This window comes from Babylonia areolata, chromosome 26 (genome assembly GCF_041734735.1).
Source record: "Babylonia areolata isolate BAREFJ2019XMU chromosome 26, ASM4173473v1, whole genome shotgun sequence".
Lineage (NCBI taxonomy): Eukaryota > Metazoa > Mollusca > Gastropoda > Neogastropoda > Buccinidae > Babylonia > Babylonia areolata.
The window spans coordinates 46,147,651-46,171,444 of record NC_134901.1 but is presented as its reverse complement, the minus strand read 5'-3'; the positions used below and the strand labels follow the sequence as shown (position 1 = coordinate 46,171,444).

The 23,794-nt window shown below is 45.6% G+C and overlaps 2 protein-coding genes across 2 annotated transcripts in view; both read left to right on the top strand.

The window, feature by feature from the left end:
• LOC143300843 (protein VAC14 homolog) overlaps window positions 1-19,843 on the top strand; it is a 42,584-nt gene extending 22,741 nt beyond the window's left edge. Inside the window, exons 14-18 of the mRNA XM_076614782.1 lie at window positions 4,480-4,559; window positions 5,237-5,399; window positions 6,769-6,892; window positions 15,349-15,435; window positions 19,648-19,843. Coding sequence (XP_076470897.1) covers window positions 4,480-4,559; window positions 5,237-5,399; window positions 6,769-6,892; window positions 15,349-15,420 — 439 coding nt within the window. The 3' untranslated portion in view covers window positions 15,421-15,435; window positions 19,648-19,843. The remainder of the gene's footprint in view (window positions 1-4,479; window positions 4,560-5,236; window positions 5,400-6,768; window positions 6,893-15,348; window positions 15,436-19,647) is intronic.
• A 1-nt stretch (window position 19,844) lies between these two features.
• LOC143300336 (uncharacterized) lies at window positions 19,845-22,259 on the top strand. Its single transcript, XM_076613937.1, has 2 exons — window positions 19,845-21,182; window positions 22,146-22,259. The coding sequence occupies exons 1-2, from the start codon at window positions 19,845-19,847 to the stop codon at window positions 22,257-22,259; spliced, it is 1,452 nt and encodes a 483-aa protein (XP_076470052.1).
• Window positions 22,260-23,794: the final 1,535 nt, after the last annotated feature.

Genomic DNA, 23,794 nt, shown 5'->3' with positions numbered 1-23,794 from the left:
TTTCACCACCACTGGGAGGTCTGTTCACTTAACCCTTTCACCACCACTGTGGGAGGTCTGTTCACTTAACCCTTTCACCACCACTGTGGGAGGTCTGTTCACTTAACCCTTTCACTACCACTGGGAGGTCTGTTCACTTAACCCTTTCACCACCACTGTGGGAGGTCTGTTCACTTAACCCTTTCACCACCACTGTGGGAGGTCTGTTCACTTAACCCTTTCACCACCACTGTGGGAGGTCTGTTCACTTAACCCTTTCACCACCACTGTGGGAGGTCTGTTCACTTAACCCTTTCACCACCACTGTGGGAGGTCTGTTCACTTAACCCTTTCACCACCACTGTGGAAGGTCTGTTCACTTAACCCTTTCACCACCACCTTTCTGTGTGAAGGAGGAAAGTAGCAGAATGGTTAAGGTGCTCATCTGCCAATACAGAGTCCACTGATGAGGGTGTGGGTTCGAATCCCGCTCTCGCCCTCTCTTCCAAGTTTGTCTGGAAAATCAAACAGAGCGTCTAGCCTTTTGGATAAGATGATAAACCTCAGCCCCGTGTGCAGCGCACACTTGGCACACTAAAAAATAAAGAACCCATGGCAACGAGAGTGTTGTCCTCTTGACAAAATTCTGTTGAAGAAATCCACTGATAGGAAGACAAATATATATTCATGCACTCAAGGCCTGACTCAGTGTGTTGGGTTATGCTGCTGGTCAGGCATCTGCTTAGCAGATGTGGTGTAGCATATATGGATTTGTCTGAGCACAGTGACGTCTCCTTGAGAAACTGAAAACTGAAAAAAGTGTGTGAAGAACTCTCCCCAGTGCTAAACGTTCAGACTCGGCCAAAGGGGGGGAAGGTTAGTCAGTTTCCTGTTGTGTGGGAAAGTTGGCTGCTGCTATCAAGCTTTGTTACAATGTGAAAAACGGTCCTTTCTAACATGACCCCTTGATATCAATGAAAGTTGCCTACTGGCTTGAAGTGTTCAGTCAACTAAAGTCGCATACTGGATTGAAGTGTTCAGTCAACTAAAGTCGCATACTGGCTTGAAGTGTCCAGTCAACTAAAGTCACCTACTGGCTTGAAGTGTTCAGTCAACTAAAGTCACCTACTGGCTTGAAGTGTTCAGTCAACTAAAGTCACCTACTGGCTTGAAGTGTTCAGTCAACTAAAGTCACCTACTGGCTTGAAGTGTTCAGTCAACTAAAGTCACCTACTGGCTTGAAGTGTTCAGTCAACTAAAGTCGCCTACTGGCTTGAAGTGTTCAGTCAACTAAAGTCACCTACTGGCTTGAAGTGTTCAGTCAACTAAAGTCGCCTACTGGCTTGAAGTGTTCAGTCAACTAAAGTCACATACTGGCTTGAAGTGTCCAGTCAACTAAAGTCGCCTACTGGCTTGAAGTGTTCAGTCAACTAAAGTCACCTACTGGCTTGAAGTGTTCAGTCAACTAAAGTCGCATACTGGCTTGAAGTGTTCAGTCAACTAAAGTCACCTACTGGCTTGAAGTGTCCAGTCAACGAAAGTCGCCTACTGGCTTGAAGTGTCCAGTCAACGAAAGTCGCCTACTGGCTTGAAGTGTTCAGTCAACTAAAGTCACCTACTGGCTTGAAGTGTCCAGTCAACTAAAGTCACCTACTGGCTTGAAGTGTCCAGTCAACAAAAGTCGCCTACTGGCTTGAAGTGTTCAGTCAACTAAAGTCACCTACTGGCTTGAAGTGTCCAGTCAACGAAAGTCGCCTACTGGCTTGAAGTGTCCAGTCAACAAAAGTCGCCTACTGGCTTGAAGTGTTCAGTCAACTAAAGTCACCTACTGGCTTGAAGTGTCCAGTCAACTAAAGTCACCTACTGGCTTGAAGTGTCCAGTCAACTAAAGTCACCTACTGGCTTGAAGTGTCCAGTCAACTAAAGTCGCCTACTGGCTTGAAGTGTTCAGTCAACTAAAGTCACCTACTGGCTTGAAGTGTCCAGTCAACTAAAGTCACCTACTGGCTTGAAGTGTCCAGTCAACTAAAGTCGCCTACTGGCTTGAAGTGTTCAGTCAACTAAAGTCACCTACTGGCTTGAAGTGTCCAGTCAACTAAAGTCACCTACTGGCTTGAAGTGTCCAGTCAACTAAAGTCACCTACTGGCTTGAAGCGTCCAGTCAACTAAAGTCACCTACTGACTTGAAGTGTCCAGTCAACAAAAGTCGCCTACTGGCTTGAAGTGTTCCGTCAACGAAAGTCACCTACTGGCTTGAAGTGTTCAGTCAACTAAAGTCGCATACTGGCTTGAAGTGTTCAGTCAACTAAAGTCACCTACTGGCTTGGAAGTGTCCAGTCAACTAAAGTCACCTACTGGCTTGAAGTGTCCAGTCAACAAAAGTCGCCTACTGGCTTGAAGTGTTCAGTCAACTAAAGTCACCTACTGGCTTGAAGTGTCCAGTCAACGAAAGTCGCCTACTGGCTTGAAGTGTCCAGTCAACAAAAGTCGCCTACTGGCTTGAAGTGTTCAGTCAACTAAAGTCACCTACTGGCTTGAAGTGTCCAGTCAACTAAAGTCACCTACTGGCTTGAAGTGTCCAGTCAACAAAAGTCGCCTACTGGCTTGAAGTGTTCAGTCAACTAAAGTCACCTACTGGCTTGAAGTGTCCAGTCAACTAAAGTCACCTACTGGCTTGAAGTGTCCAGTCAACTAAAGTCGCCTACTGGCTTGAAGTGTTCAGTCAACTAAAGTCACCTACTGGCTTGAAGTGTCCAGTCAACTAAAGTCACCTACTGGCTTGAAGTGTCCAGTCAACTAAAGTCACCTACTGGCTTGAAGTGTCCAGTCAACAAAAGTCGCCTACTGGCTTGAAGTGTTCCGTCAACGATAGTCACCTACTGGCTTGAAGTGTTCAGTCAACTAAAGTCGCATACTGGCTTGAAGTGTTCAGTCAACAAAAGTCGCCTACTGGCTTGAAGTGTTCAGTCAACTAAAGTCGCATACTGGCTTGAAGTGTCCAGTCAACAAAAGTCGCCTACTGGCTTGAAGTGTTCCGTCAACGAAAGTCACCTACTGGCTTGAAGTGTTCAGTCAACTAAAGTCGCATACTGGCTTGAAGTGTTCAGTCAACTAAAGTCACCTACTGGCTTGAAGTGTCCAGTCAACTAAAGTCGCCTACTGGCTTGAAGTGTCCAGTCAACGAAAGTCGCCTACTGGCTTGAAGTGTTCAGTCAACTAAAGTCACCTACTGGCTTGAAGTGTCCAGTCAACTAAAGTCACCTACTGGCTTGAAGTGTCCAGTCAACAAAAGTCGCCTACTGGCTTGAAGTGTTCAGTCAACTAAAGTCACCTACTGGCTTGAAGTGTCCAGTCAACGAAAGTCGCCTACTGGCTTGAAGTGTTCAGTCAACTAAAGTCGCCTACTGGCTTGAAGTGTCCAGTCAACTAAAGTCACCTACTGGCTTGAAGTGTCCAGTCAACTAAAGTCGCCTACTGGCTTGAAGTGTCCAGTCAACTAAAGTCGCCTACTGGCTTGAAGTGTCCAGTCAACTAAAGTCGCCTACTGGCTTGAAGTGTTCAGTCAACTAAAGTCGCCTACTGGCTTGAAGTGTCCAGTCAACTGAAGTCACCTACTGGCTTGAAGTGTCCAGTCAACTGAAGTCACCTACTGGCTTGAAGTGTCCAGTCAACTAAAGTCACCTACTGGCTTGAAGTGTCCAGTCAACAAAAGTCGCCTACTGGCTTGAAGTGTCCAGTCAACTAAAGTCGCCTACTGGCTTGAAGTGTCCAGTCAACGAAAGTCGCCTACTGGCTTGAAGTGTCCAGTCAACTAAAGTCGCCTACTGGCTTGAAGTGTTCAGTCAACTAAAGTCGCCTACTGGCTTGAAGTGTTCAGTCAACTAAAGTCGCCTACTGGCTTGAAGTGTCCAGTCAACGAAAGTCGCCTGTGGCGATGAAAGAGTTAATGTCCCCTCTCCCGTACTGATGATGGTAGACACTCTGTTGAAGTATTGATTTTCACTTTGGATTGTCATGTTTGAACAGGAAGGAGAGGAGAGTTTCAGTTTCAGTAGCTCAGGGAGGCGTCACTGCGTTCGGACAAATCCATATATGCTACACCACATCTGCCAAGCAGATGCCTGACCAGCAGTGTAACCCAACGCGCTTAGTCAGGCCTTGAGAGAAAAAAAAGAGAGGAGAGAGGTGTGGAATGCCCCATGTACGTTTGGGGGAAACAGGGCAGTTGGAGGGTTGAATCAAAGGTGAATATTTGAAATGGATAACAGTGCAATAAAAGAACATTATCATATGGACTTCATAAATCACTCAACAGACTTCATCCTAAAGCCCTCTTGGCCAAGGGAGTGGGGATGTAACTTGGGCAAGACACTCTCCACTTTAATCAGATTCTTGCCCAGATAGTCGTGACAGCTGTTGCCTCTTCTGCTGTTGTTATGATCAGAGTCGGACACTACATGCTGTCGTGTATATGCTTGGTTGGCCTTGACTGTGGCTCAGTGGTGACATTGAAATGACGGTGGACATTCTGAAGGAGATTGACAGGCTTGTTCAGCTCATCGAGTCTCCAGTGTTTTCATGTAAGTGTAGGCCTAACGTTTTACCGTGCTTTTCGTTTTTTTGTTTTATTTTCTGTCGTCTTGTATGTTAGTATTTCTATCAGTTGGTGTGTGTCCCCCTCTCCCCCTCTCTCCCTTTCTCTCTCTCTGTTGTGCATGCACTAGTTTTGGGTGGGTTTTTTTAATGATAAACTAGGATAGAGTTTGATATGTCCATGATATGGAAACAGGTGCAAATGTGTGTGTGTGTGTGTGTGTGTGTGTGTGTGTGTGTGCCCAGATGAAATGTATAACAACACATTCTTGTCTCAGTTTGTGAATTAAGTAAATAGTTTAAATAGATATAAAATTATGTAAAAACTCGAGAGTTTCAGCACTGAAGGCAAAGAATTTTTCTCATCATCCAAATACATTTGCACGTTAACAGGTCCGGCTGGTACATTTACTTTCAGACATTTCTCTTTCGTTCATGAGCTGCAACTACTTCATTCTCTCGTATGCACACGAGTGGGCTTTTACGTGTATAACCATGTATAACCATTTTTACCCCACCATGTAGGCAGCCATACTCCGTTTCAGTTTTTTTTATTTTTCATTTCACTTTCAGACCAGCATCTTCGTTTTTACCCTGCCATGTAGGCAGCCATACTCTGTTGTTGGGGGTGAAAGACATTTTTTTTTTATCATTTCACTTTCAGACCTGCGTCTCCATCTGCTGGACACAGAGAGGAACGGTGACCTGATCCACAGTCTGTACGGACTTCTGATGATCCTTCCCCAGTCTGAGGCCTTCAGGGCCCTCAAGTGTCGCCTGGAGTGCGTCCCGCACTTCAGCTTTAGCTCTTCAGTGTCCAGTTTCAGGTATGTCGCTGTCAGTTTGGGCTGGAAGTGATTGATATTGTAAGTTCCTTGGGAAGGAGGGGGTTGGGGGTTGTGTGTGTGAGTGTGTGTTATTTCTGGGCCCTCAAGTGTCTCTTGGAGTGCGTCCTGCACTTCAGCTAAAGCTCTTCAGCATCGAGTTTCAGGTATGATAATAATAATGATAATATTTATAATAGTATTTATATAGCGCTGAATCTTGTGCAAAGACAAATTAAAGCGCTTTTGCACCAGTCATTCACACATGTGCATAACTCTAAAACTGGAGAAACTGAAGACAAGGAAGAGGCAGGGAAGGTGTGTCACTGTCACAGTTTTGCTGAAAGTGATATTGGTTTTGTCAGTTACTGGTGCATGTGTGTGTGTGTGTGTGTGTGCATGTGTGTGTGCATGTGTGAGTGTCTGTGTTATTTCATATTGGGATGAAAGTGGTTCATTTTTCAGTGGAGTATGCCACTGTTGCATATGTGTGGGGTGGAGGGGTGAATGCATGCATATGTTTGCATGCATCTGCACGTATGAGTCTTCTGCTAGCCAAGGAAATATTGAGTGTTACATAAAATTGTGTTCATCTATCTATCTATCTGTTTATCTATTATGATTATTAATATTGATACTATCATAATTATTATCAACCTCTAGCTAGTGAGTTTCCCATTGTACCTGTGTGTGCCTCCTCTCTCTCTTTTCTCTGTCTCTATTTCTCACCTGCACCTACACACACATGCAAACAGACATGCACGCACGCACAGTTGTGTGTGATCATGGAAAGTGATTCTGTTCTCCTCCTCCTGAGAGTGCACCCATGTCAGCATGTTATGTGCACACCCACACACATACCTGCACAGGTGTGCAAGGAAGAGGCAGGGAACGTAAGTGGAGTGATGGCCTAGAGGTAACGCGTCCGCCTAGGAAGCGAGAGAATCTGAGCGCGCTGGTTCGAATCACGGTTCAGCCGCCGATATTTTCTCCCCCTCCACTAGACCTTGAGTGGTGGTCTGGACGCTAGTCATTCAGATGAGACGATAAACCGAGGTCCCATGTGCAGCATACACTTAGCGCACGTAAAAGAACCCATGGCAACAAAAGGGTTGTTCCTGGCAAAATTCTGTAGAAAAATCCACTTCGATAGAAAAAACAAATAAAACTGCACGCAGGAAAAAATACCAAAAAAAAAAGGGTGGCGCTGTAGTGTAGCGACGCGCTCTCCCTTGGGGGAGCAGCCTGAATTTCACACAGAGAGATCTGTTGTGATAAAAAGAAATACAAATACAAATACAAATATACACACAGGTGCGTGTGTTGTGAAAGCGTTTTCAAAGAGTCACACGAATTTTGTCTGTGCATCCAGGAATTCCAGGGACGAAGATGGTGACACGCATGCCCAGGCGTCATCGGACATTCCGTTCCAGGAGCTGCTGCAGCATTTCGTGTCTGTGCAGAGAAGGCACCGGGAAGACAAGATGGCCACCCTGGTTCGTCGGCTGTCGGTGTCCTAGTATGCGACACCAGTGTGTGTGTGTGTGTGTGTGTGTGTGTGTGTGAAGGGGTGGGGAAGTAAGGGTGATTAGAGAGATGACTGCTTCTCAGACTCTCAGGCCAGTGTGTGTGTGTGTGTGTGTGTGCGTGAGAGGTGGGGGGGAATGGACATTCCCCCTGGTTCTCAGACTGTAGCAGGCCAGTGTGTGAAGTGTGTTCTTTAGTTTGACATCTTTTCACTGTAAGTGATATTAGACGATGTTTGTGTGTGAAGGGGGGTAGGAAGAGTAGTGAGGTGACTGGGCATTCTGCCCCATGGTCAGGCTTTCTCTGGCCAGTGTGTGTGAGGGGGGGCTGGGGGGGGGTGGGGGGGCAATAGAGAGATGAGTGAGGTGACTGGGCATTCTGCCCCATGGTCAGGCTTTCTCTGGCCAGTGTGTGTGTGAGGGGGGGCTGGGGGGGGGGGGGCAATAGAGAGATGAGTGAGGTGACTGGGCATTCTGCCCCATGGTCAGGCTTTCTCTGGCCAGTGTGTGTGTGAGGGGGTGCTGGGGGGGGGGGCAATAGAGAGATGAGTGAGGTGACTGGGCGTTCTGCCCCATTGTCAGGCTTTCTCTGTCCAGTGTGTGTGTGAGGGGGGGGTGGGGGGGGCAATAGAGAGAGTAGTGAGGTGACTGGGCGTTCTGCCCCATGGTCAGGCTTTCTCTGGCCAGTGTGTGTGTGAGGGGGGGCTGGGGGGTGGGGGGGGCAATAGAGAGAGTAGTGAGGTGACTGGGCGTTCTGCCCCATGGTCAGGCTTTCTCTGGCCAGTGTGTGTGTGAGGGGGGGGGCTGGGGGGGTGGGGGGGGCAATAGAGAGAGTAGTGAGGTGACTGGGCGTTCTGCCCCATGGTCAGGCTTTCTCTGGCCAGTGTGTGTGTGTGAGGGGGGCTGGGGGGGGGGGGCAATAGAGAGATGATTAAAAATTGTGCCTGCTTCTCAGGCTGTGTGTGAGGAGTGGGGTGGGGGCAGGGGGGTGGGGGGCGGTAAAAAGACGAATGAGCATTCTGCTTGGTTCTCAAGCTTTCTCAGGCCATTTGTGTGTGTGTGTGTCTGTGTGTGTGTGTGTGTGAGGGGAGAGTAGAGAGATGAAAAGACATTGTGCCTGCTTCTCAGGGTGTGTGTGTGTGTGTGAGGGGGGGGGGCTAGAGAGATGGATGGATATTCTTCCTGGCTCTCAGGCTGTGTGTGTGTGAGGGGGGGGGGGCTAGAGAGATGGATGGATATTCTTCCTGGCTCTCAGGCTGTCTCAGACCAGCATGTGTGAGGGGGTAGGGGGGAAGGGGTGGGAGAGTAGAGAGATGGATGGAGATTCTGCCAGGATCTCATGCTCTCAGACCACTATGTGTGTGTGTGAAGGGGGTTTGAGGGAGGGGGGGTGGAGAGAGAGGAACTGACATTGTGCCTGGTTCTCAGACATTCTCAGGGCTTGATAATCAGGATTATACAGTATCTGATGGTGTTGGAGGGAATCTGTGAATGTGTGTGTGTACATGTGTGTGTACGTGTGTGCATGTACATATACATGTGCGTGTGTGCATGTTTGTGTGCACTTGTGCGTGTTCTACAGGTTGAGAGAAAGACTTCTGTACTTTAAAAATGTGTGTGTGTGTGTGTGTGTGTGTGTTGCTAAGCATGTGGATGTGTTTTAGCAAAGAGGATTCCCAGGTTCTGCGACTTCAGAGTCCACCGATCTCACACAGCACTCACAGAGAAAGCTCACAAACCTGTCAAAGGAAAATGGTGCTGTTATTACCCCCCCTCACTGTCCATCAGACTTTATCATCATGTCCTGCTCTCTTTGTTGTTTAGTCTCTGGTTACACACACTGGTGATTGCAGCAAAAAAGAACAACTGTGTGTTTTTTTAAGTACTGGTATCTTTCTTACACTAGACTTGTGTTTAAACAACTCGATGTGGATAACGTGTTCACATCGTTTTTATGCTGTGGTTGTGTTTAGACAACTGGTTGTGCTCAAAGTATTTATAAATTTCTGACATATGACTTGCGTTTTGACAATTGATTGCTCTCAAAGTAGTTATAGATTTCTGATATTTGACCTGTGCTTTGATTGTACTCAAAGTAATTATGATTTTCAACATCTGACTTGTGTTTTGACAACTGATTGTGCTTTGAATAAGTATGATTTTTTTTTTTACTTGTATTTTGACAACCCACTGTGCTCAAAGGAATGATAATGTTCTTATGCAGTCTGCTGGACTTTTGTTTAGATTACAGATAGTTCCTAACCATTTTTGGATGTCCATTTCTTGTGCTGACATTGTTGTTTTTCATAATACTGATAGCACTGAAGGTACTGATGTTTGTTTTGTATCCCCCACTGGTGATTTCTGTATCTGTTGTTCAGATGACTGATTGTACTGAAGATTCTGATCTTTTCTGTCAAAGAGTTGACAGCAATTTGAACACAGTATTATGGAACTCATTCAGCAATTTGAACACAGTATTATGGAACTCATTCAGCAATTTGAACACAGTATTATGGAACTCATTCAGCAATTTGAACACAGTATTATGGAACTCACATATATATTTCAGTGGATGATCTGGTCACTTCTTGATGCTCACCTCTCTCGCAATAAAAAAAAAAATAGAAAAAGAAGATTACTTTTTGTCTTTAGATATCTATCATCCCCCCCTTTATGTCTTTAAACATCTATCATCCACCCCATTATGTCTTTAAACACCTATCACCCATCCCTTATACTTTGAAACAACTGTCATCCACCCCTAATATCTTTAAACATCAATTATCCACCCCATTATGTCTTTAAACACCTATCACCCATCCCTTATACTTTGAAACAACTGTCATCCACCCCTAATATCTTTAAACATCAGTTATCCACCACCAACAGCTATTATGTCTTTGAACATCTGTCACCCACCCCTTATGTCTTTAAACATCTGTCACCCACCCCTTATGTCTTTGAACATCTGTCACCCACCCCTTGTGTCTTTAAACATCTGTCACCCACCTCCCTTATGTCTTTGAACATCTGTCACCCCCCCCCCCCCCCCTTATGTCTTTAAACATCTGTCACCCACCCCTTATGTCTTTAAACATCTGTCACCCACCCCTTATGTCTTTAAACATCTGTCACCCACCCCTTATGTCTTTAAACATCTGTCACCCACCCCATTATGTCTTTAAACATCTGTCATCCACCCCATTATGTCTTTAAACATCTATCATCCACCCCATTATGTCTTTAAACATCTGTCATCCACCCCATTATGTCTTTAAACATCTATCATCCACCCCATTATGTCTTTAGACATCTATCATCCACCCCATTATGTCTTTAAACATCTGTCATCCACCCCATTATGTCTTTAAACATATATCATCCACCCCATTATGTCTTTAAACATCTATCATCCACCCCATTATGTCTTTAAACATCTGTCATCCACCCCATTATGTCTTTAAACATCTGTCATCCACCCCATTATGTCTTTAAACATCTATCATCCACCCCATTATGTCTTTAAACATCTGTCATCCACCCCATTATGCCTTTAAACACCTATCACCCATCCCTTATACTTTGAAACAACTGTCATCCACCCCTAATATCTTTAAACATCTGTTATCCACCCCTAATATCTTTAAACATCTATTATCCACCCCTTATATCTCAAAACATCTGTCATCCACCCCTAATATCTTTAAACATCTATTATCCATCCCTAATATCTTTAAACATCTATTATCCACCCCTTATATCTCTAAACATCTGTCATCCACCCCTAATATCTTTAAACATCTATTATCCACCCCTAATATCTTTAAACATCTATTATCCACCCCTTATATTTCTAAACATCTGTCGTACACCCCTAATATCTTTAAACATCTATCACCCACCCCTTATATCTCTAAACATCTATTATCCACCACCCACAGCTAATATCACTTAAGCACTATCACCCACCCCTTATGTCTTTAAACATCTGTCACCCATCCCTTATACTTTGAAACAACTGTCATCCACCCCTAATATCTCTAAACATCTATCATCCACCCCTTATATCTCTAAACATCTATCATCCACCCCTTATATCTTTAAACATCTATCATCCACCCTTTATATCTCTAAACATCTATTATCCACCCCTTATATCTCTAAACATATATTATCCACCCCTTATATCTCAAAACATCTATTATCCACCCCTTATATCTCTAAACATATATTATCCACCCCTTATATCTCAAAACATCTATTATCCACCCCTTATATCTCTAAACATCTATCATCTACCCCTTATATCTCTAAACATCTATTACCCACCACCCACAGCTAATATCACTAAAACACTATCACCCACCACTTATGTCTTTAAACATCTGTCACCCACCCCTTATGTCTTTAAACATCTGTCACCCACCTCTTATGTCTTTAAACATCTGTCAACCCCCCCCCCCCCCCCTTATGTCTTTAAACATCTGTCACCCCCCCCCCCCCCCCGTATGTCTTTAAACATCTGTCACACACACACACACCCTTATGTCTTTAAACATCTGTCACCCACCCCTTATGTCTTTAAACATCTGTCACCCACCCCTTATGTCTTTAAACATCTGTCACCCCCCCCTTATGTCTTTAAACATCTGTCACCCCCCCCCCCCCCCCTTATGTCTTTAAACATCTGTCACCCCCCCACCCCTTATATCTTTAAACATCTGTCACCCCCCCCCCCCCCCGTCTTTAAACATCTGTCAACCCCCTCCCCTTTATGTCTTTAAACATCTGTCACACACACACACACACACCCTTATGTCTTTAAACATCTGTCACCCACCCCTTATGTATTTAAACATCTGTCACCCACCCCTTATGTCTTTAAACATCTGTCACCCCCCCTTATGTCTTTAAACATCTGTCACCCACCACTTATGTCTTTAAACATCTGTCACCCACCCCTTATGTCTTTAAACATCTGTCACCCACCCTTTATGTCTTTAAACATTTGTCACCCACCCCTTATGTCTTTAAACATCTGTCACCCACCCTTTATATCTTTAAACATCTGTCACCCCCCATTGTGTCTAAACATCTGTCACCCCCCCCCCTTTTGTCTTTAAACATCTGTCACCCCCCATTGTGTCTTTAAACCTGTCACCCCCCCACCCCCCACCCCTATATCTTCAAACATCTGTCACCCACCTCTTATGTCTTTAAACATCTGTCACCCCCCATTGTGTCTTTAAACATCTGTCACCCCCCACCCCCCACCCCCACCCCTATATCTTCTAACATTTGTCACCCACCTCTTATGTCTTTAAACATCTGTCACCCACCTCTTATGTCTTTAAACATCTGTCACCCACCCCTTGTGTCTTTAAATATCTGTCAACCCCCACCCCCACCCCACCCCCTTATGTCTTTAAACATCTGTCACCCACCCCTTATGTCTTTAAACATTTGCCCCCCCCCCCTCCTTATGTCTTTAAACATCTGTCACCCACCCCTTATGTCTTTAAACATCTGCCCCCCCACCTCCTTATGTCTTTAAACATCTGTCACCCACCCCTTTTATCTTAAAGGTGATATCAACATAACTCAGAGATAGACGACAGAGAGAGCGAAATTCAGACTAACAATGCGTCGCTTAAAACTGATTTCATGACCAGCTGACCATGAGTAATACACACACACTCACACACACACACACGCACACGCGCACTCACACACACACACACACACACACACACACATACACACGTGTACTTTCCTGTCCACACTCGCGCAAACACACGCATGCACGCACGCACACACACACACACACACACACACACACACACACACACACACACCAACACACATGCACACGCACACACATATATACAACACAGACACGAGCAAACAATTAGATAATAAAAAATTTTAAAAAGAAAAAAAAAGAGCGGTGGGGGTGCAGTGTTGGGGAAATGGAAACCGAAAGAAGCATTACACAATGGCTGAAGGAGCTCAAGCAAACAAAACACCTCCACCCCCACCCCCCACTGCCCTGTCCCACCACAAACAGACAGCAGACAGCATCAGACCTTCACATCACATCACATCACATCACATCACATGGCACCGCATCGCTGTCTGATCAGGCCTGTGATTGTGACGGACTGTGTGGCGGTGACTCAGGGGTCTTAGCTACTAGTCGAGGGCCGGGAAGTGAGGTGGTTCCTCAGGAAATGATCGGCCCCATTCATTGACCGACTGGCGACTGCCACAGGGTCTCTGACGGCCCTGCCCTGGCCCACAGTATCGTCCACTGGGGAAGGAGTGGAGGGGGGAGGGGGAGGCGGGGGGAAGAGGACAAGGCTGGTGAAGGGCTGACGGAGACATAGTCTGACTGACAGTCGGTACATCTCAGCTGAAGTGGTCTCTGTCATCCTATCACACAGTCTGACAGTCGGTACATCTCAGCTGAGCTGGTCTCTGTCATCCTATCACATAGTCTGACAGTCGGTACATCACAGCTGAGCGGGTATCATGTTATACTATCACGTTATCTGACAGTCGGTACATCTCAGCTGAAGTGGTCTCTGTTATCCTATCACATAGTCTGACAGTCGGTACATCTCAGCTGAGCTGGTCTCTGTCATCCTATCACACAGTCTGACAGTCGGTACATCTCAGTTGAGCTGGTCTCTGTCATTCTACAACGTTGCCTGACAGTCTGTACATCTCAGCTGAAATGGTCTCTGTCATCCCCATCGCATCACTTGTCTAAATGTTGTTGTTTTTTCTTGGTATTCTTCGCTTGTAGCCATTCTGTGACGGAATGTCTCAGCTGAAATGGTCTCTGTCATTCTGTCACCTCATATGTCTCCCCCCCCCCCCCCCTGGCATTCACAGCTTGTACTTGTAGCCATACTGTGATATATGCATGATACATTGGTTTGTTAGAGAGCGTATGTTGGCGAGGTACCTATGTCTTTAGCCAAGACCTTGCTGGTCTGAGACTGACATGGACCACTGACCTGATTGCGACGAATTTTGGAAAGAAGAAGAATTGAAGCCTCAGAAATGAGGTGTTATCTCAAGATACTCAACATCAGATTCACTGATCGCATCGCTGATGGACGAGAGCGCTAAACTGACCCGACAACGCAGACCTCATGAAGATGAAGATCTGCTGACATATTCGCTAAGAAAAGAAGAAGACTATGCTGGTATGGCCGTGTAACAAGATCCAGTTCGTCTTGCTTTAACAACCCTCCAAGGAAGTGTTGAGGGGGGGAGGGAGGGGGGGGGGGGAAGGCGGAGAGGGGGAGACAGAAAAAAATATGATGGACCGACAACATTGCAGAATGCACAGAAAAACCGTTTGCCACTCGGCTGGCATGGCCGTGTAACAAGATCCAATGGCCTTGTTAAAACACCCCACCAAGGAACTGTTGACGGAGGGGAAGAGAGAGAGAGAGAGAAGAGGGGGCGGATTGGGATGGGGGTGGGGGGTGGAGTGACAACATTGCAGAACTGACAGGGACACCATTTACAGAGACCCAGGCTTTGAAACACAACCAGCGCCAGTCCTGGAGGAATCTGATGAACAGTTCTGTGCGGCGCCTCAGTGACTCTTGAAGACAGGGGAGGAGAAAAAGAAAGGAAGGAAGGAAGAAATACAAATGCAGCAGAACAGAATATCAAAAATGAAATGAAACAATATACACGGGCAAGGAGGAATTTTGTTTAATGTCCCGTCACACATATCGGTGACTGAAGACATTTTGTTCAAGTATTTATGAATACATTTGAGTATTGTCGGTTAGAAGGAGTGGGAGATGTGAATGAATGGAGGGTTGGGAGAAACTGGGCAAATGAGGGTGAAATGTGGGTGAAATTTGAAAAAAAAAAATCTAAACACAATTACAGGAAATTACATAAAGGACTTCGTAAAATAGAAGTCGTTAAACTGACAAGCGAAACAACTGATAATGAACGCAAAAAATCAAAAAACATCAACGTTCTCAGTCACTTGTGAGGACACACTTTCGTGTACATAAGGCTTCATCAAGCTGCAGTCAAAGATTATATGCTCAATTGTCAGGTTACTAAAGCATATGCACTTGACATTAGAACAATAATGAATTTGATAACAGCCTGAGAGCTAAACTCAGAATACACGGGCAAACCCAAGCGCAAATACGCAGACTATTCTCACGGTTTCCTGTAAACTGTCAACCAGAAACGGGCAAACCTACGCACATATACAACCCCGCCCCCCTCCCCCGCTGCCGCCCCCCAACCAACCCCCACACACACGCCCAGTTTCCTGCAAAACTGTCACGTCAGCCAGTAACGTCAGTACCATCCAACCAGACCAACCTTTAGCGCGTGACGCGCACTTCGTCACTCCAAGTGTCAAGTGTCCACTTCAGGTCTGCATTCACTGTCCGCCGAGTGACAGCAGCTGTGGGGTGCCGTGTGTCCTCACCACTGGTCTCCACTGACAGACCCGTAGCAAAGTGAGTGTTGTACTATATTGGTGTACATTGCTCTCCCTCTCTCTCTCTCTTCTCTGCTCATGGGCTGTTGAATGCTGTTGTGCACAATCGTATATGTTTTGTTTCGTACCGAGGCGCTCAGAGCCCCATACTTTATTAGGAGTTAGCACCATGTAAGTACTATGTCATCATTATCATTGCTGTTGCCATTATTGTTATCAGCAAGTAAGTGTAGTACTATATTGGTGTAAACAGAGGTGGTTGGTTTTTTTTTGTTCTCTCTCTCTCTCTCTCTCTCTCTCTCTCTCTCTCTCTCTCTCTTGTGCTCATGTGCTGTTGTGTGCTGCTATTACTGTTGTGTATGTTTTGTTTTGTGTGAGACGCTTAGAGCCCAGTTGTGTATGAGTTTCACCATGTAAGTACTATATTATTATTACTGTTGTTTACTGTTATTATGATTATTATTATTTGTTATTATTATCATCATCATAATTCTTATTTCTAGAAGTAGTAGAAGCCCATTGTTTATTAGGAGTTTGCGCCATGTAAGTTACTATGTTATGATCATTATTATTATCATCATCATCATCATTCTTATTATTATTAGAAGAAGTAGTAAAAGCCCATTGTTTATTAGGAGTTTGCGCCATGTAAGTTACTATGTTATTATCATTATTATCATCATCATCATCATCATCATTCTTATTATTATTAGAAGAAGTAGTAAAAGCCCATTGTTTATGAGGAGTTTGCGCCATGTAAGTACTGTGCTATTATTATTATTATTATTATCATTGTTATCATAATTATCATCATTCTCATTCTTAGTAGTAGTAGTAGTTGTAGCCCATTGTTTATGAGGAGTTTGCGCCATGTAAGCACTATGTTATTATTATTATTATCCTTGTTATTATCATTATTATTATCATCATCATCAATATTATTCTTATTAGTGGTGGTAGGTAGTAGTAGTAGTAGCCAATTGTTTAATAGGGGTTTGCGCCATGTAAGTACTATTTTATTATTATCATTATCATTGTTGTTATCATTATCATCATTATTATTATAAACATCATCATTCTTACTAGTAGAAGTAGTATTTCTTGCTGTTGTCCATGTTTCTGACACCAGTGTTGAAGTGTTTGTTTCTAGTTGTTACACTGATGTTTCCTGGGGAAAGTACGTGAGCCCAACACTCGGCTTATAACATAGATTGACATAAGTTTACATTTGGGCCAACAGCAAAGTGAGAGCTGTATTATCAATGGTTTCTCCAGTCAATGGGAAATCATTTACAGCTTAGTCTTTTGTGAAGGACTATGACTCTCAAACTAGGAGGCAAATTTGCACTGGCTGTTAGTGCTGCAGCCTTGTGGGCTAGTTGGCCTTTGGGAACGATCCCAACGCCGACTGTCCTAAAGCCCTCTTGGCCGAGAGAGTGGGGATGTAACTTGGGCAAGACACTCTCCACTATAATCAAATTCTAGCCCAAATAGTCGGAACAATAGTTGCCTCCTCTGCTGTTCTGATGGTCATGGTCGGACACGCCTCACTATCATATACGTCATGGGAATAGAGAAGGAAACAACGACAGAGAGATAGTATCACCGGAATTGCTCACAGACGTTATCAAATGCCGTGGTTGTTGAAAAGAGGAGTGGCCATGTATGGCTTTTCTTTCGGATTTGTCATGTCGTGAGCATCTGTTCATGTGGGTGGGTCACTGCTCGCTCTCTCTCTCTCTCTCAATCTGCGTCTCTCTCTGTCTCTCTCCCTGAAGGGGGGTAGGGGTGATGTCTGGTGTGTCTGTCTGAACATGACAGTTCCAATGTGGAGTGTCTATCTATTGCTGTCATTTACACATGTGGACATTTCCTGGGAAGTATCACTTTCCCCCGTTTTTTGTCTTGGTTCAAACGGGTGTCGAAAATACTTATGATAATGATAGTGTATATGTACAGATATATCTTATTTTCGGTTTTCACAGTCACAGTATATTTAGTCGCCCATAGCGGACGAAACTGTAGTCGTAACAGACATACAGTTGGCTCGTTCCCACAAACAGAGTTCAAATTGCCCCCAGTTACAATCTTTGAAAGGTTTCCGTTTTACAAGTTTTTCTTTTCTAATCTTCGTAAAAGAGGTGTTTTTGTTTGTTACCTGCACTTATTTTTCTCCACCATCATGTTGTTCTGAAATAGATTTAAGTAGGTAAGTAGATAATCATGATTGTTGATAGATAACAGATATCGCTGCTTACATGATCTGCTGAATACTGTTTCACTTGGTTAGTTGTCACTGGATACAGACAGTCATTGTTGCTCTGTTCTGCCCATTGCATGTGGCGTGTTTGTAGATCTTTTCAGTTTCTTTTTCAAGTTAATGTGGTCCACTTTACGATGCGTGGTCTAATTCCTTATGGTCTACTTCGTTTGTATGCTGTTGTATTCCACGTGGGAGTTGGCAGAATGGACAGGGCGCTCATCTGCCAGTACAGTGTCCGTGGGGGTATTGGGTTCGATTTCAGCTCACTCCCTTTCTACCCAGTTTGACTGAAAAACCAAACTGAGCGCCTAGTCATTCGGATGCGACGATAAACCCAGGTCCCGTTTGCAGCACGCGCTTAGCGCACTGAAAGAGAACCCATGGCAAGAAGAGCCTGTTGTCTTTTGGCAGAAGAAATCCACGGATAGGTACACAAATGTACAAGCATGCACTCAAGGCCTGACTATAGTGTTTGGTTATGCTACTATCAGGCAACTGCCTAGCGGATGTGTAGCGTATATGGATTTGTCCGAACGCGGTGACACCTCCTTGAGAAACTGTTGTGTTTTTGTTGTTGTTGTTGTTGGTTTTTTATTTTTTGTTTTTTGGTGGTTTTTTTTTTTTTGGGGGGGGGGGGGGGGTTGTTTTGTTTTGTTTTAGTTTTGGGGGGTTTTTTTGTGTTTTTTTTACGTCGTGCATTTGAATTGTCTGTTGTGTTTCTCGTGTTCAACTTCATTTGTTGCAGTGAATCGGATCCTCCTTTTCATCAAAACTTACGTGTGTTGTTTGCACATTGTCGAAGCACTTTTTCCAATTGCTAATTTCATTTGTTTCACAGTGTTCAAAAACAAAAACATTTGTTTGTGTGTTGTCATACAAAAGTTGTCTGGCGCACATGTTGCAGTGTTCGATTTTTTTTTTTTTAACAAGGGCCAGTACTCTGTTGTTTTGTCTCAAACAGTCGACAGTATTTGAAGAGCTTCATGCTGACAATAGCTAGGCTCAGGATTATCGTTATTGGTTTTGCTCTTCGTTGTTTTTTTCTTCTTGTTGTTTTTAATCTTTTGTGAGTGGGGATGGGCAGTTTTTTGTTTTGTTGTTGTTTGTTTGTTTGTGTGTGTGTGTGTGTGTGTGTGTGATTTTTGTCTCACATCTGTTTAGCTCCTCGGGTTTTGTTGTTGTTTTTGTTTTTTGTTGTTTTTTTCTTCTTTTTTTTCGAAGGGATCTTTTTAATCTCACAGTGCAGAATGTGATCCTGCGTTAGTGTGTCTGTAAATGAACAATGGCCGCTTACAGTAAATGAAGCATTTGGTGAGACGATAGTATTTATTTGCGATCGGTATGGGTTTTGTTTTTGTTGTTGTTTTTGTTTGTTGTTGTTGTTTTTACCAGTATGTGCACGTGTGATGGTGAATATCAAATGTAAAGAAAGTTTATGGGCAAGAACACCCTGTCAAATGCGTCATTTTAAGCATGCATTTAATGGTCTCGACTCGCGGTTGTATCTCAACATTTGGTCATTCTTATACGTCACATTCCATTTCGGTTGTGATTTAAAACAATATGATCCAATTTTCGTCTTTTAACTGCAACCTTTCCCATTAAAACCAGTCATGTGTGCAAAGCGATACTCGTACAAGGATACATTTCAAGCCGACACAACAGACCTATCATGTGATATGATGTGTTACAGAAGTATCGCAATTCATTCCATCAGCAGTTCGTGAAAACAACGAAGACATTTGATGTCATTCACCGCTAAACATGTAGGCCCTATCACTAGTGCGAGTACTATGAATACAACCGATCTGCTGTCATAGATAGGGTCTTTTCTCCCCCGCCCCCCACCCCCACCCCCCTACCCCCTTCATTTATTCGTTCGACTGTCTTTTCATTCATTCTATAATTCATGATTCCATGTCAGCTAGTAAGACAATCATCATAAAATATTTTTTCTCTCTTTTTTAGGCCCTTCTGCAATCTAGACCCTGACCTGTACAACAACGGTAACCAAGGCAACAACAAGAAACGGTCAGACAGACAGACAGACAGCAAGCCACTGACGGATACTACAAAAACAATCCCATAGTCTTGTTAACAGTCGTAGCGTGCCGTCAACGTTTGTCAGCACCTTGGAATCGGTCCTGTCTGAAGAGCCAGTCAGCATGGAAAGCGAGAACACCACGTCACCCATCTCTGCTACCGTCAATGACACGGACCTCTTGCTGCAGAGGCTGAGTGACGAGAGAGCCTTGCAGCTGCTGCCCGTCTTCGTCATCTTCGGCGTCATCTTCGTCCTCGGGGTCCTGGGCAACTGCCTGACCGTGTACGTCTACTGGAACAAGTTCAAGGCCACCTGGTCAAGGACCGCTATCGTGACCTTGGGTATCCTGGACCTGGTCAGTTGTTTGGTGGCCATTCCTGGAGAGGCGATCGACCTTCGCTACTCGTTCAACTACGAGAGTGATGTCATGTGTAGGCTGTCCCGCGCATGCGCAACCTTCCCGAACGTGGCTTCCGGGATCATGCTGACCGCCGTGGCCTTCGATCGCTACCGCCTCATCTGCCTGCCGCTCAAGTCTTCCGCGTCGCGCCGCCAGGCCTGGAAGAGCGTGGTGACGGTGTGCGCCATTTCTTTCATGGTCTCGTGGCCGGCGGCCATCATCTACGGCACCATGACGACGGAGACGGGCATGGGTCAGGTCACGGCATCGGAGTGCTCCACCAGTGACCTGGTGAAGGAGACCAAGTTCCCGCTGGCCTACAAGCTGGTGCTGGCCGCGGTCTTCCTCTTCGCCTTCGGCGCCATGATCGTCTGCTACTTCTTCATTGGCCGCCAGATCTACCGCCAGGGGGAGTTCCGCAAGACCCTGCTCAACCTGCGGGACGGCGGGAAGCGGAGGAACACGCACAGCGACCTGGAGACCTCCATGGTGTCCGATGCCGACGGGAGGGGGGACCTCTCTCAGGACCACAACAGTTCAGAAAACCACCACCCCGCCCTCGCCCCCGCGCCACACTCCTCCGACGACAAATCAAAAGGCGACGAGTCCACTGAAATGCGGGAGAAGAAACTGAGGGAGTCTCACTCACCCTGCAACCACCACCCCTCCTCCTCCCCATCCCCATCGCACAGCCACCCCACCTCCCCGAGTTTCTCCCCGCGCAGCTCCCACCACCACCACCATCATCACCACCCGAACAGAAGCCTCAGCCGCTCCCCCTCCGTCCTGCAGCGGATCCGGAAGCGGAGCTCCGTGGACTCCCGCACCCGGAAGACCACCCTGATGCTGTGTTTCATCTCCATCGTCTTCGTGCTCAGCTTCCTGCCGCACCTGGCCGTGAAGCTGGTGAAGGTGATGGACAAGGACTTTCTCCGGGGCGCCGGCACTGGGCGCCTCATCGTCTACAACCTCAGCGCCAGGTCCTACTTCCTCAACAGCTTCCTCAACGTCTTCATCTACGGGTTCTGCAGCTTCCGGTTCCGGAAGGAGGCCAAGAAGGTCCTGAGCAGGCTGCTTCTGTGGAGGTCCTGTTGTTGTTCTCGACACTAGTTATTTGTGGGGTTTTTTTTGTTTTTTTCTAAGTGCTGTATATTGGGAAGTGGGTGGGGATTTGTGTGTGTTTTGGTGTGTGTGTGTGTGAGAGAGAGAGAGAGAGAGAGAGAGAGAGATCTTCAGTTTAACGTCTGTTCGCTAGAAGTGTTATTTGATGGAATGAACAGAGGTAGTGGATGAAAGAAAGGGAGTCCATGTGAATATGTTATTTTATTTTATTTTATTTTATTTTTCTCAAGGCCTAACTAAGCGCGTTGGGATACGCTGCTGGTCAGGCATCTGCTTGGCAGATGTGGTGTAGCGTATATGGATTTGTCTGAACGCAGTGACGCCTCCTTGAGCTACTGATACTGTGTAAGGAGGTGTTAATGTATGTATTAGAGGAAACTTAGTGAAAATAAGTCTGTTATAAGAAATTGTGTGTGTGTGTGTGTGTGTGTGTGTGCAGCGTGTGCATGTCAAAGTGTGTATGTGTGACTTTTGATTGATTGGTTTGGCTGCTGATAACTGACCGTTGGCTGATCACTGGTTGTATACCTCCTCATCCTTTTTGACCGTCAGTCACAGAGAGAGAGAGAGAGAGAGAGAGTCAAATGGGTTATTGTACAACGGCCTCAGGCTAAAGTACAAACACATGCAAATAGGGTTGGGAGGCAGGGTCTGAGCGCAACGGCAAGGGAGGTGGTGGTACTAGAGATAAAGAGACAGTGACAGAGAGAGGGGTGAGAGAGAGAGAGATTGGAAGCTTGGTGGATCTACAAACAAAACTGATGAGCATAAGTCACACTTTCAGGCGCTAGGTGAATGAATGAGCGTAAGTACACACACTATCCAGAACGGGGCGAAAAGGTCAACATTCACAGTAAGGAAAGACAACCACTTAAGGACCGCCATGTGCACACTGTCCAGAATGGACCGAAAAGGACAGACAATCACCTAAGGACCACCAGACGCACCCTGCCCAGAGGAGTCCAGCTGAGGGAGTTCAGCAAGGCTCTTGAAACTGGGAACTGGACATTTTGAAAGAGGAAGCCCATGAGGAGTTAATAATAATAATGGTATTTATATAGTGCTGAATCTTGTGCAGAGACATATCAAAGTGCTTTCACTCCAGTCATTCACACGCATGCATAACTCTAAAACTGGAGAAACTAAAGACAAGGAAGAGGCAGGGAAGGGAGGCTGTTTTGGGAAGAGGTGGGTTTTAAGGCCAGACTTGAAAGAGCTGAGTGTGGAGACTTGACGAAACGAAAGAGGAAGTTCATTCCAATTGCAAGGTCCAAAGACAGAGAAAGAACGGCGGCCAACAGTCGAGTGTTTGAATCTGGGTATGCGTAAACAGAGTGGATCCGAAGCCGATCGTAGTGAGCGAGATGGAGTGTAGAGGTGAAGGCAGCCGCAGAGATAGGAAGGGGCAGTTTTGTGAATACATCTATAACATAGAGGGCTGATCTTGTACTTTATTCGGTGTGAGACAGGGAGCCAGTGGAGATGTTGCAAAAGAGGAGTGATATGCTCAGATCTTTTCTTTCTGAGGACGAGTCGGGCAGCAGAGTTATGTATGCGCTGAAGGGACTGAATGGATGAAGCAGGCAAACCAGACAATAGAGAGTTACAGTCGTCAAGGCGAGAGAGAATGAGAGAAACGACAAATCTAGATGCTGCGTCAGTGGACAGATATTTCCGGACGGAACTGATGCGCCGCAGTTGACAGTAGCACGACCAACATGGCTGAATTACAGTGCTGGGCTCATGGAAGCATGAATGTCTGAAAGTGTAAAACTGAAATCCAGTTCTACATTTACCCCTACATTACTCCGGGTTCATCAGTCGACAGTGCGATGGGGCTGACACAGTGTGTATGACTCAGGCTGTCTACAGTTTCCTTGTAACAGACTCAGGCTGTCTACAGTTTCCTTGTAACATGAATGGCTTTCTGTTTTTCCTTTTCCTTTTTTTTCCCCATTGTTAGAGATGGTGGCGCTTGGTCGCTGAACCCTTCAGGAAGATTGAAATTCTGTTTATTGCATGCATTGTGTGACTTGAGTCATAGAAATATTACCGGGTAACGTGGTGAGAAAGAAAGGCAGCACAGTTCTGTGTTCGATTCCCAGCGTGACAACGTGTTACACACACACGCGCGCGCGCACGCACGCACGCACGCACGCACGCACCACACACATACACACACACACACACACACACACACACACACACACACACACACACTGCATCAGTATGATTTCTTGGTTTATTCCCTCATTCGTTGATTTGTTTGTTTGATTGTTTGTTCGTCCGTTTGTATAATGGTTTACATTTTCTCCATTGGTTTTGTTCCGGACATCATCACCTGCACTGAACATTGTTCTGGTGCTTCAGTGACTCTCACCTTTTGGATTCGCCATTGATTGACAGACTGATTCATAATGTGAATTGGTTGTGTGTGTGTGTGGGTGGGGGGGGGGGGGGTGGCGGGGGGTGCGTGTGTGTGTGTGCGTGTCCGTGCGTGCGTGCGTGCCTCTGTGTGTGTGTGTGTGTGTGTGTGGTGTGTGTGTGTG